This window comes from Chelmon rostratus, chromosome 21, assembly GCF_017976325.1.
Source record: "Chelmon rostratus isolate fCheRos1 chromosome 21, fCheRos1.pri, whole genome shotgun sequence".
NCBI lineage: Eukaryota > Metazoa > Chordata > Actinopteri > Chaetodontiformes > Chaetodontidae > Chelmon > Chelmon rostratus.
Genome location: NC_055678.1, coordinates 8,023,382 through 8,036,935, shown reverse-complemented (window position 1 = coordinate 8,036,935; position 13,554 = coordinate 8,023,382). Strand labels below are relative to the sequence as shown.

The 13,554-nt window shown below is 42.0% G+C and overlaps 3 protein-coding genes across 4 annotated transcripts; 2 read left to right on the top strand and 1 right to left on the bottom strand.

Annotated features, from left to right (window-relative positions):
* The first annotated feature begins 35 nt into the window (after positions 1–35).
* On the top strand, positions 36–7,234 carry zgc:174164 (uncharacterized protein LOC570656 homolog). The gene is made up of 22 exons (XM_041962410.1): positions 36–198; positions 470–570; positions 660–736; positions 839–917; positions 1,001–1,077; positions 1,229–1,424; positions 1,538–1,600; positions 1,868–1,939; positions 2,060–2,229; positions 2,351–2,441; positions 3,200–3,330; positions 3,678–3,849; positions 3,976–4,065; positions 4,166–4,355; positions 4,552–4,663; positions 5,093–5,273; positions 5,378–5,464; positions 5,552–5,657; positions 6,092–6,233; positions 6,352–6,445; positions 6,601–6,638; positions 6,763–7,234. The coding sequence occupies exons 1-22, from the start codon at positions 132–134 to the stop codon at positions 6,884–6,886; spliced, it is 2,460 nt and encodes an 819-aa protein (XP_041818344.1). The 5' UTR covers positions 36–131; the 3' UTR covers positions 6,887–7,234.
* Positions 7,235–7,401: 167 nt separating this feature from the next.
* LOC121624739 (L-seryl-tRNA(Sec) kinase) lies at positions 7,402–9,890 on the top strand. 2 transcript variants are annotated; one of them, XM_041962594.1, is made up of 6 exons: positions 7,402–7,699; positions 8,248–8,500; positions 9,008–9,209; positions 9,296–9,371; positions 9,472–9,565; positions 9,663–9,890. In XM_041962594.1, exons 1-6 carry the CDS (start codon positions 7,481–7,483, stop codon positions 9,878–9,880), a joined length of 1,062 nt encoding a protein of 353 aa, XP_041818528.1. In that variant the 5' UTR covers positions 7,402–7,480; the 3' UTR covers positions 9,881–9,890. The 2 variants fall into 2 exon arrangements, with proteins under 2 accessions (XP_041818528.1, XP_041818527.1); XM_041962593.1 differs by having other exon boundaries at positions 8,245–8,500.
* Positions 9,891–9,897: 7 nt separating this feature from the next.
* On the bottom strand, positions 9,898–13,402 carry LOC121624738 (zinc finger protein Pegasus-like). The gene is made up of 4 exons (XM_041962592.1): positions 13,267–13,402; positions 12,892–13,048; positions 12,626–12,814; positions 9,898–11,856 (listed from the first exon to the last, which is right to left on the bottom strand). Exons 2-4 carry the CDS (start codon positions 13,025–13,027, stop codon positions 10,931–10,933), a joined length of 1,251 nt encoding a protein of 416 aa, XP_041818526.1. The 5' UTR covers positions 13,028–13,048; positions 13,267–13,402; the 3' UTR covers positions 9,898–10,930.
* Between the last annotated feature and the right edge of the window lie 152 nt (positions 13,403–13,554).

Genomic DNA, 13,554 nt, shown 5'->3' with positions numbered 1-13,554 from the left:
CTGTAGTTAGCCACACCCACCATGACGCACCTGAGCAGCAGAAGGACGCAAGGGCACGGAACTTGAATTCATTAATAGTCGACGGACCACAGGCTTAATGGAGAAATGATCTAGACATCTTCACCGGGATCATGGTCAGAAAGTACATCTTATTCGCGGTTTGTGCGCTGTGTTACTTATCTGGGATTGATAACGAAGGTGAGGCACATGGAGCAGAAGAAAGAGCTCGTGTTTCTGTTACACAGAAACGATGGTTGGACATTGTCAGAAGTGTTTTGTTTTTTGCCATCAAGCCTGCTTGTGGAGTTTGTTTGTTTTCTTGTTTTAAAGGGAGTTATAAAATGCAGTAAGAGGTCCAAATTCAATTCATTCATGGTTGAATTATTTGCATTTGGAAAAGAAATAGCAGTATTTAACCCAGAATACTTTTCCAATAATTAGTTTCTCTGCATGTTAACCTTTCTTTCAGACATTTCCTATGGGCTTCCATTAAAACTCTCCAAGTACTCCGTTGTAAATCCTCAGTTGATTCACAGGCGGGCAAGGAGCATCAGCAGACAGCCAGAAGAGGTAGGAAACAACCCTGATTAAATTATCCGTTTAATTGATATTTTAATATGACAGCATTAAGGATGCTTTCTTGTTTTTGTCCTATTCAGAAATATGGAGACGAGACAATATCATATGCACTCATCATAAACAACACAAAACACTTCCTTCATTTACGAAAGAACAGGTAGGAACACTACACTGCTTTGTTAATATTACTGACATCATTATAAGTCAGTCTTAACGCTTCAGACTAAATATCCTGTGTATTTTTTTCTCCTCTTGTCAGAGATTTTTTACACCCAAACTTTGTTCAGTATTCTCAAGACGCCACCGGTGACCACAAGTCATCACATCCAAAACCACATGTAGGTCAATACTTCCTCATTCAGGTTAATTAGGCTGGTTTGAATACCAACCCTTGAACCTTTTTGTTCTTTACTTTTCCCAGGTGCATTGCTATTATCACGGAGAGGTGGAAGGATATGAGGATTCACTGGTGGCACTCAGTACATGCTCTGGCCTCAGGTATGAACATCTCTCTTGCTCTTTGCTTTTTCTAGTTCCTCCTTGAAGTGATACATGAGCCACAGCTGGGCTATCTATAAATATGATACGGCAGGTGTGGCTTTGGCCAATTTCTCCAATAGTTTATCTGCTATGCAATACTTCTCTGTAGGGGTGTGATTATTCTGGGAAATGAGACCTATGGGCTTGAGCCTGTGCCACAGTCTGCCACCAACGAGCACCTTCTGTACCTACTGAGGGACGTTCAGTCCGACCCCGTCACATGTGGGGTCGTCAGCGAGGCTGCATCATCGACACAAAGCCATGAAGACTTTGAGCCTGGCCAGTCGCTGACCTCTCTGTTGCGGGTTAGGATGCTCATTCCATTTACAAAAACTTATGTTTGTAGAATGAACAGGCTTTAAAATGCAGAGTGGATGAGCGTCTAAACGGCTGCTTTTCCTGTTTGTTGTTTCAATAGAGGAAGCGCAATTTACCTCAAACCAGTTATGTGGAGTTGGTGCTGGTTGTCGATAATCTCAGGGTGAGTGTGTTCATCTGTTCATGAAGTCCCTGGTATGGACGGAGAATGATTTGGCTGCAACAGGTTTGCATTTTTTGACTAGAGTGAGCAACTAGATGAGCACTTTTACTGCACTCACTGATTCATCAGCCATGTAATATTTCGTTAAGAATGTGCATTTTCCCTCAAATGTTGCAGTGCTGCCCCTGTGCTGTACCATAAGTATTAACCAATCTTTCTTACCTACTCAGAAATAGTTTTATATTGTTGTGTTAATTGTATTTACAGTATAATTTTAAGAGAAAAAATGAGACGGCGGTACAAGAGGAAATGGTGGAAATGGCTAATCTACTGGATGGGGTGAGATTTTAAATTGTTTATAAAAGAAATTATGCTCAATTGTACTTGAATCTAATTTTTTTGTGCTAAAGCTGTGCTATGCTTTCTAAACTTATGCTTTTATTTTCTGTTCCACTCCAGTATTACAAGGCACTGAATATCCGCGTGGTGCTGGTGGGCCTGGAGATTTTTAAGGACAGTAATCCCTTTAGTGTGGACGGCTCTGCAGGAGAGGTGCTGGGGAGGTTTGTTAAGTGGAGGAAGACTTCTCTGTGGCCAAAGATCAGACATGACGTCGGTCAACTCATTGTGTAAGTAATGTGTGTCATTTGATGCCATCAGATTAGATTGCTTGATAGAAGCCACATGCTCCGAATTGTTATGAAATGTAGTCAGATTCGTGACTTGTTTCTTGTTGTGTTTGTTTCAAAGAGGTCAGCCCAAACCCTATGATGGAGGCGTGTTAGGTATGGCCTTTGTAGGCACGGTGTGCTCCGTAGCATCCTCTGGAGGAATCAACGTGGTTAGTTCATCTCCCTTTTAACTCCTCACACCAGCTGACACCGCGGTGCTTTGACAGCATGAGCTTTTGTGCAGAAATTGATACTGGCTGCATTATTCATGGGAAGTCCTACGAGTGTAGCTCCATCTCACGGCTCCGAACACCCCAGCAGTCAAACAGGTTCAACTTGAACACAGTTTCCTGAGCTCCACGACAAGGCACCTTTATTTGGATTATTGGATTCCTTAAATTTTTTTGGACTGTGAAGCATTGTGTTGTTTTACTAACCCTTAAAGTCACACTGGAAAGAAAAATAACCATTTTTTAAATAGATAACTTTAGTGTAACACATGTTACTTTGAGAACATGTTACACATTTAATCTTAAACATTTATAATGGTTACAAACAAATCATTTTTACATCCTGATCAACTCAGAATATTTTACCTGTGTGCAAAATCCAGTCAGATAATATAATTAAACAATCGCTGCCCTCCCATAAAATGAATAAAATGTTTTTTTATGTAACTTTACTATTGGTTTACACTTTTGAAAGACTCTCCCTCCGATTCAACAGTAGAAAAATACAATGAATCAAGTAAAATGCTCTCTTTCACTGTGACTTAACAATGCTTTTGTTTAAGGGAAGACTCATCTATAGGCAAACGTCTTTTTAGTTGTTTTTGATAATATTGCATAATAACAATTCAGAATCATAAGTTTAGGGATATAAACTATGGATAATGTAGGCATTGAATGTACTGGGTGTCTTTTCACAGTTCAGCGACAACAGCCTGACTTATGTCTCCACTGTGGTGGCCCACGAGATGGGCCATAACCTGGGGATGAATCACGACGATACCCGCTGCAAATGCAATGGAGGAAGCTGCATCATGGCAGCCAGTGCCGGGTAACACATCTTCATGAAATATTTCTTAACCCCTTCACATAAAGTGAAAAAGCAGTAGTTAAACGTACGTAGTATATTCTGTGCCTTTTTACAACAGCCATAGTGTCTTATACAGGCAGTTCATATTGTGCTGAAAACTACAATTGGACTTTGTGGTCCCATACGTTGGTAATATAATTGCGTGTTAGTTCATGTTTTTGCATGCTATAAATGCTACATGCCGTACAAAAAACTGATAATTAATGAAAAAAAAAACATATGACTGGTCTTTGCTCTAAGATTGTTCAGTAATGTGAGGCTTGTCCAAATAGATATTTCCATTAATGGTTTATCCTGTCACCCTGTAGTGGCTCCACCACTTTCAGCCGCTGCAGTGGCGAAGACTTTGAGACGCTCATCACCCGTGGAGGAGGCATGTGTCTGAAAAACCAGCCCTCCCCGTCAGATGTGGTCGGCTCAGCTGAATGCGGCAATGGCCGGCTGGATGAAGGAGAGCAGTGTGACTGTGGCAAACCAGAGGTAGAGTCCTGCCTATTAGATAAACACACACACACACACTGATCTTAGAATGAAAAATTCTGGCAGCGTTAAGTTCTTGTGTTTAAGTGTTGTGGTAATAATTTTCACCATTTCCATTTCACACAGGAATGTGACAATAAGTGCTGTGATGCTGCCACCTGTAAATTTACACGCGGGTCCGCCTGTGCTCAGGGGGGCTGCTGCGACAACTGTCAGGTCAGCACTGTGTTGGACTTAGGGCTGGATCGAGGCAGTACACTTTACTTGGGAAAATCAGAGAGTAGTTATTTTTCTGTTGTTGCATTCTGTTGTTTAGATCAGAGTTTCTGGAACGCCATGCAGAGAGTCTGCCGACGCCTGTGATCTTCCTGAATACTGTAATGGAAAGACTGCATTTTGTCCCGATGACTTCTATGTCATGGACGGCCTGCCCTGTAATGACGCGTACTGCTATGAGGGCCGATGCCAGACGTATGATTTCCAGTGCAGACATCTCTTTGCACCAGGTACATCTAGTAATGCTCCTTACAAGGACTACTGCAGCTAATTAAACCAGAAACTTTTGATTTCCATCTGTTTGTGTAACACCCTGACAGTGGATAATCCAGTGAAAAACACTTCAGCCCAAAGTCTACCAGGAAGCAGTGATCATCTGGTAAGATAATAACTCAGCATGTCCGTTATTATGTCTCTCTTGAGCAGATCCGGCAACAAAGGCAGATGATATTTGTTTTAAGCATGCAAATACGAGAGGAAACTTATTTGGAAACTGTGGAAGGAATAGCAAAGGAGAGTATATCAAGTGCACTGTAGCGTAAGTACTCTGTTTTTAACTATTTAATGATATGAACTTAATTGTGGAAGTTTGTAATTCTGGGAAAAACTGCAGCAGGATAGAAACTCCTAAATCATCACTGAGCTCACTTAATGTAATTGTTTGGTGTAAATTTAAGATAATCAGAGTAAAGTTAGATGATCAAAAATCAAATCATCTGTCCTCTCAGTACAATTGGCTTTTGTTTGTGAACCCATGTAGATAAAAGTAATATTTATCTAATTAGGTGTGGAACTTTGTTTTATCACAGGTGTAGAAAGTCTTCCAATTATATACGTCAGAGCTTAATTTTAAGCACAATTATGTGATGCAACTTCACTTAGTTGTTAAAGAATTGATTTGCTTTTTTTCTTCCAACATTTCTAACTCATTAACAACTGACTGTGTTCTCTTGAACCTGCACTGCAGGAACGCCATGTGTGGAAAGGTGCAGTGTACCAACGTGGACCTCAGCACCGTCCCTCCTGGAGCCCAAGTCAGCATCCAAATAATTCAGGGGGCAACTTGTGTTAATGCAGACTTCAACCTCGGCACAGATGTGCTAGATCCTGCCTACGTTAACCCTGGCAGCCCCTGTGATAAAGGAAAGGTAAACAGACGCTGAATACTGAAGGAAAGTGGTTTGACTTGTTCCAGGACAGGACTGGCATTGTTAAAAAGACGCGTAATGACTCCGTTTGTTTTCTCTCTCAGACCTGCCTGGACTTTCAGTGTGTGAACGCCTCTGCTCTGCTGCCCGACTTGGACTGTGACTCTGAGACCACCTGCAATGGCCATGGGGTAAGACTGCGTATTCTTTATTTTCTTTACTCAGTTACCAGCCATGAATGACTTTGTCTGACTATGCTGCTATAATGTTTCCGTCAGGTATGTAATGACCAAGGGCACTGCCACTGTGGAGACAGGTGGGCCCCACCTTACTGTGACAAGCCGGGGGTCGGTGGCAGCATAGACAGTGGTCCTACTCAGATAGGTGGGTTTGAATTGATTCTATCTCACAGAAAGTCAAAGGCGCTCTACTATCTACAGTTTACCTAATGCCACACTCATGAACTCTATTTAGGGCGCCATATGGAAATCAGCAAATAAATTCTCTAAATGCATCACTAGATTGGTGGTAATTTAATACAAGATTGTGTGGCCTGTAATACTCCTTTATCAGGGCTTCATATTACTCATCTTTTAATCATTCTGTCCTTTGCTGGCATGGCTGTGTCTTAGATCATTTTAATCATGTTAAAAATGCATTATGTTAGTTTGTTTATTCATTAATAAAAACTTCATGACAAAAATCACTGCAAAATCAGCAAATCACTCATTGTAGCTGATCTGCTGGGATTGCATGCCGGCTGGTGTGTGCAATTAAATTCTATAATGTTTCTTTTTCACACATCTTTTCTACGTCAGACTACTCCCTCAGGAACGGCCTGTTGATCTTCTTCCTGTTGGTGGTCCCTCTTCTGGTTCTTCTCATTCTGGTGCTGCTCTACATCTTCAGGAGAGATTCCCTTGACCCATGCTTAAAAGGAGGCCTCGCCAGCCGTCTCAAGTAAACATCACATGTTAAGAATATAGTAATAGATGTTTTAGAGGCTGCAGTTAAAATGTTATATATATTTAATTTTGAAGAGATCATTGCTTTTCATATGTTACTTTTTCTTTCACAGGTCAAGTAATGCTCGAAATGTAAATAGCCAGTCAAACAGCAATGTTCAGACAACTGCAACAACCCAGCCTCCCGCACAGGCTCCCCCTGATAGGGTAAGTATTGTTGTTTTTCTCGATAATCATCACTGCAGGGGAGGCAGTGTAATGTTGATTTTGCAGTTTTTCATTTCCTGAAAATACAGTCACACAAGAGAAAAGAGATAAATCAATCAAAGGAGGATTATATATTGTTTTTCTTCTAATTCCAGCCTGGATATCCACCAGGTGCCCCATCTCCAATTCCTGGGTATGAACCAATTAATTTTTTCAATTCACTCAATACATATTGCCCTCACACACAGATGGAAAGCTGTTAATGCACAAGCATACCGGTATAGCTGGTTTAACTGATTTTGCACTTAACTTGTCAGTTTCAGGTATGGAGAGCTGGACTATTGGTCTATAGAACCGAGCGCTGTCCCTACACAACCACCAGCCCCCAGACAGGGTCCTGGAGTGCCCAAACCAATCCTGCCCAAGCAGCTACAAAACTGATTTTTCATTTTTCTTCAACTGTATTTTGATCGTATGGAGTTTACCACAGCTTTATAAAGAGACTTTTAAAACACTGTGATAACAATAAACTCACCAGCATCTTTTTAAGGTCAACTGTAGCAACATGGTGGTAGACGAGGCATGTAAATATGTATTGGAATATGTGTTTTTTTTATTGGATTCCTGTGTACCACTCATTGGAAATATATGCACATACAATATTAAAAAAAAGGAAAAATCTTTTGTATTTTATGCTATTGTGTATATTTTTCTTCATTTTTTTCATTTTCATTAAAATATATTGTAAATTTTGATTTCATGAATTGTAATAAAAACATCTATCAGGTAGTGGGTTTCAAGCTTTTATTCTTGGAACTGTAGTAGCGCGTCTGTACCATCAGTGTTGTTTCACCCTCCCTTATTTACTTTCCTTCACTCCATGGGCTTTTATTTTGAAAGGACAATAGCCGAAAGTCACGTGTTTTCCTTACGTTCTGACGCTGCTTGATGCGGAAGTAAGCTGTCACCTGCAACCATCGGAGGGTGCAACATGGAGTTAAAAAGTTGAGTTTTAAAGCGGCTCTCTGGTAGCTCATGGCAGCAGAGGAAGCAGGGGCTGTCGGCCGACCTCCGGCCTGTCTGTGCGTCCTCTGCGGACTACCTGCTGCTGGGAAGTCCACGTTGGCCCGCCAGGTCCTGAGCACCGCTGCACAGCACGGATGGAGAGCCAGTTTGGTGCCGTATGATGACCTGATCCCCGAGCATGCTTTTCAGACCAGAGTGGTGGAGGACGCTGTCAAACTGCAAAGAATGGTAAAAGACTTGAGCTAAATTGGCAGATATTTCATGGGAGTTCCGGATTTAAATGGGGCATACGTAGCACATTTAGATGCAAGCCCAAAAATTTCCATCTGATGATACCATAAATAAAACTAATAGGACAGCACAATGAAAAGTATTTTAAGTGGACTTTCTCTACAATATAATGTCATTTATCATTGGGAGTTACTGTAGTTGTATTGTGAGAAGTTCAGCTTTTTTTTTTAATCAATATCAGAGGTTGTGATTATTGTAAGAGATCATACAGGTAGTTTCCTTATAATATTTAACAGAATATATTTTGGTGTTGCACTGTTGATCAGACAAAACATGCAATTTTAATATGTCAGCTTAGACATACTTTTAAAGGGCTTTTCTTATTTTACTATTTTTCTTCACATTTTTTAAACCAAACTTTTAACAAATATTCACTGTAATGTATCAGAGTCATTTTCATCATTTGGGTTTTGATGTGCCCCTATTCATAATTCACTATAGTTTTGTGCCATGAAAATGTCTTTTTTTCTCTCTCTTTCTAGCAGACTGAATGGAAGTTACACAGACAGGCAGTTCTGCAGGCCATTGAACGGTTTTTGGAGAAGCCTCAAGTTCTGGCCGAGCTGCCGAGCAGCTGTCAGATCAACGGGGCTGCATGGGAACGATGCATTCAAGCTGTACTGCAGCCTGAAGCGTTGGATTGCTCTCAAGCTGACCGAGCACCACTTCTCTTTCTACTGGACGACAACTTCTACTATCCAAGCATGAGATATGAAGTGTACCAACTTGCCAGAAAGTGTACGTAGTTTTCCATCAACAGTATAGGCCATTAATTGTGTTGAATTAATGAATGTTCAGAAAGAACCACACTTGTAGCTTTGCATGTTTTAGCTCATTAAACAAATGCTGTATATTTTAGATATCTGCTTGCAATATTTAAAAGCATGCTAAAAGCTTTTATATTGCTTTTATACATCTAACCTATCAAAACCATCAAATCTGGAAAGATCTGATCATTCGGATCTTTAAGTATCCGAATGCACCAGTGAATATTCTCATTACCACTGTCTTGCAAAACACCATAATTGTGACAAATTTGAAGTGTTTCGTGTTTACCATGATAAATTACTGACTCTAAGCAAGTTTTAAGACTTTGCACATAAATCTGTTTTAGTTTACTCCTGACTGCCTGGACGACAATAAATCAATGTAAAAACCTGGTGCACTGTAGGATAAAACATGCAAAACCACTCATATGCCTTTGAAATAGTGTCCCTCAGGTTTAACTGTGAGTTGTCTCTTTAGATTCGCTGGGTTTCTGCCAGGTCTATCTGCACTGTGATTTGGAGTTCTGCATCAACAGAAACCAGTGCAGGTCTGAACCCATTCCCACTGAGGTGATATTGGAGATGGTGAAGCGTTTGGAGGCTCCAAATCCACAGAAGAACTCATGGGAGACAAACAGCATTTCACTCAGCACTACAAGCAATTTATCAAAATGTGACATGTAAGAATAAGCAGTTAATAACTTAAAATTAACTTATTACTGAAGTTTGCTTGCATACATCAACTTCCTTTATGGTTTCTCCTCAGCCAGAGAGTGATGGAGTTGATCTCCTCTGCACTGAGCAACCCGCTGAGCCCGGTGGAGGACAACACTGAACAAACGGTGTCAGCGTAGCTCCCATTAAATCTGTTTAAAGTGCATTTTAAATATGCAACCACAGAAGTGGAAAATTTACCTCTGCTGTGGTCTCATACTGTTGCAGGAGGCTGACCGCCTGAAATGCGCCACTAGTGTGCTTCACCAGGCTGACCAGGCCTGTCGACGGCGCATCTCTGAAGCCATGAAGACAGCCAGAGGTCGGTTGTGAGCGTCAGTAATGGGACACATTTGATATTTTACTCAGGTTGTCATTTGCAGCTCTGCATCATCATCACTTTGTCAACTTAACTTTAGAAAATCAAGTACGCCCCGAGCACATGAGGTCTTTGGCCGCTCAGCTGAATGACTCCAAGGCAACATTCCTTCACAGCCTGCGGGGACAGTTGCTTCAGGGAGCGTCTTTCACTCAAGAAGAGGACATTGATGTAGAACGTGTGGTGGAAAGAGCAGTGGATGTTTTTGATCGTGAGAGAAAGGAAATCCTGTGGAGAATCATGAATGGAAATAAATGACTTGAATCTTTTCTTGATATTTGACGAAGCCAGATTTAATCGCCTCAGTTCAGACACTTGCCAATTCCTCAAAAAGTATTACAACTCAACATACAGTGATACACTTGTGGTCATGTACATGGTGTCTGCTTGCTCACCCTGTCTGTAATAAGATCACATGCAAACAAAATCTACTAAAATCTCAACATCCGCTACTGTACAAATAAGAAGTGGCTACAGTGAAATTACATGTACTGAAAATTGGTACCACAAAACTACTCAAGACAGTTTATAAATATTTGTAGAAAATTGTTTCATGTGTACAAATTAGTAACAAAAAAAGAGAAAAGCAACATTGAAATTTGTCTAAAATATTACTGTTTGGTTTGGTTGACACCTTCTGCAGTCAGTGGAGTGAGGTAAATAAATATGGGAACAGGAAGCCGGATTATAAGCCTGGCTGGACACAAACTCACAGCAACATGTGTCCAGCTGATTTAGCTCACATGGAAACTTTGGTGTATAAGCGATACACAGATGGTTGACAAGATTACAGTTTAAACAACCCCAAAATGAACAGTGAGCTGGTGAAGCTCATAATGTTTGGTGCTAAATACTGTTAATGTGTATTTTACTTCAAATGTCTTGTATATAGCTGCCTGAGCTATCACTGCAAAGTACTGAGACATGGCCACACACCAGCAGCTGCACTGGCAAAGAAGGACAGTGCCCCGACTAATACTGATGAGACGACATGTAATGATGCTGTATAAGCTTCAGTTTATGTTTTTACTGCAGAGCTGCTGTATTGCATGAAGTTGTTTTATCTGCCCTTTGTATGCATGCATCAATCCAAAGCTAATATGAAGAACTCAAAGTTGGGAGGCATGTAGAACTGCAGTAAGGCAACAATATAGCTCAGTTAGTGGGTTTAAAATAAGAAAGGATCAGTAAACTGTGCGTAACAAAAATATAAAATGTAAATAAGTGTCATCATGCTTAGACGCTGTACAGGTAATTAACTGAAAACACCAGGATCTAAGACTCCATATGCATCTATGTTGCAGGGAATCACTTTTTATGTTGTCCACGGGCAAAATGGCATGCAAAGTCGTATCTGTCTGCGCACTTGTGACCACAGATGTTGCACTGGAATGGATGCTCATAGCCATGGCAGCCCATGTGAATGGTGTAGAGGATATTATCCAGAAACTGAACATCACAATGCTGGCATTTATGGAATAGCTGTTGGTCCGGTGTGGTCAGGGCAGGGGCGGGTGTGCTCGGCAGGCTGTTGCTCACGCTCGCAGTGAGAGTGTTGCTCTCAAAGCCGGGGCCGGGAACGGGACTGCAGCTCCCGTGGCCTGAGGTGGGGGAGTCTTTGTTAGGCGGTGAAGTCTGCATTCCATTTGAACACATTGCAATGTGTTCACTAGAGACCTGCTGAATGAGGATGGGCTTCTCGTCTGTTAAAGACTCCCTGTCTGGGGATGCAGGAGTCTGAGACTCAGGGTGAAGATCAGCCAACTGGCCAGCAAGTGTAGACAGCTGGTCCAGCGGGTTATTAAAAGTCAAACCATTTGCACCTCTGCCGTGACTGTCGTTCTCATCTACCTTGGGAAGGTTCTTATACTCACTGCCGTTCAAATGGTGGTGGATCTTGTGTGACAAGTCATTCAGATAATCCGTCTTCGGCAATCCCACGGAGGGAGGGTTGAAGTTGATGAGCAGCCGCCTGCTGTAGCCCAGCGAGCCTGTCCTCTTCTGCAGGGAGCTCAACATTCGCTTGCTGGAGAAAGGAGAGCGGACGACCCTCGTGGGCAGAAGCTTGTGGCGTCGCCGGCGGTGGTGCGACAGGTTGCTGCGGTCGCTGCAGCGGAAGGCGCAGAGGTCACACTTGTACGGCTTCTCCCCCGTGTGCGAGCGCATGTGGGCTTCCAAGTGGCGCTCGTACGCTGAGGCAAACGGGCACAGCTGGCAGCGGTGAGGCTTTTCTCCTGGGTGACAATCAGGAGAGGAAATAGTTGCAGTGAAATATTGATATTGCCCAGCATGCTTTACTGAGAGACAGTAAAGAGAGGTGAGGTACCACGTTCAATGCATGGAAGACAAAGACAAAAAGAAGCAAATCAAACTAAGACTACAATTTTCAGCTGACATTCTCAAGAGTTTCAAGCCATTTAAACATAAATGTGACTTACTAGTAATTTTGTATTGATCATTTAGAGAGAATTGCGTGTTATCATTTAATATAAAATTCTAGGACACAACAAACGAGGAACACTGACACACCAATTGAACTTGATGACACATTAATGACAGGATAGCTGAGTTTTTGGGCAACTAATTAACCGCACATGTTCAATCAATCAGAATGCTCTTTATGTCAAACTCCTAGTAGGTATTTTCAAATAATGTTGTGTACAGGCTTGAGCAGGATTTTGCATTTGCTAAGACTGTACCAGGGATCTGCATATAGTGGTCACTCAGTGGTTGCACTGTATAAACCTTATGTGAGAAAAATGACATCTAGCTGACATACAGTACAATTACAGTGCAGTAGTTGATTCCCAGTGCAAAATAGCACATTTTTTAAAAATGTGGCAGGGAATCACCTTGCACTTTCTTAATGACCCCCAGCCTGAAAGCCACTGGCATGTTACAGTTCTTCGGGAGTGCGTGTGGATTACCTGCAGTGTTTCAGACAGATGTGTGTTTTTTAGGCATAGTGTTGCTATAGTGAATGAACGCAGTGAGAACACTCACCTGTGTGGATGCGGATGTGCTCTATTAAACGAGCCATGCCCTTGTTGGCATAGCTGCAGTAGCTGCACTTGTATTTCCCGTCGCAGGTCCTCTCCAAGCCGTCCATCTGTACGTCCGAGCCATCCTCCACTGACAGGCTCACCTCCACAGACGGAGGGTCCACACCATTCTGCTCACTCCTGGGGGCAACTAAAGCCAAACACACAATGACTAAGACTGTACTCATTAAAGATGTACTGCTGCATAATATAAAGTACTGTTCCCACCGGCTTGAAACGGCTCCACTGACTCTTTCCCTCCGCAAACAGAGCCTGAGATCATGTTGACGTGCTGGGTTTGCTGGGTCAGGTATTCTTGAAATTCCCTCACAAAATCAACCGGCTCGGTCTTTATCTCTTCCATTTTCCTTCTTCGGTATTGAACCTGAAAAGGTCCAACGGAGATGAGTCGACAGTGAGACGTGTGACAACTCTGTTTTCACGTGTGACTACTAACGTAGCCGCCTATAAAACATCTTCATGTCAGCTCATTGCTATTGACAACAATGCTAACGTTGCCTAGCTAGCTCAACCCTTACCGTCATTTTCATTATTATTAACACTGACTATATAACGCCACCTTCAGCGCAGTTCGTATCTTACCTTTCAGTGCCTAAGTAACATTATCGCTGCTCAGAGAAAAGTGTGAAAATGGGGTTATCGAGATAAATTATCGGGATTGAATTGTGCAGAGAGGAACGCTTCCGTTTTCGCTAATGCATTCGTGTTCCGCGTCCCCTCAAATGCAACTGTTGCCTTCGTGTGCTGTCGGAAATACTGTGATATTCAGTTTCGCACATTCAAAACAGTCTCAAGAACGCTTTTCAAATCAGCGAAAACTTTGTGTATGTTATCCGAGATGTCAAGCATCCCTTGATCATGTAACCACTA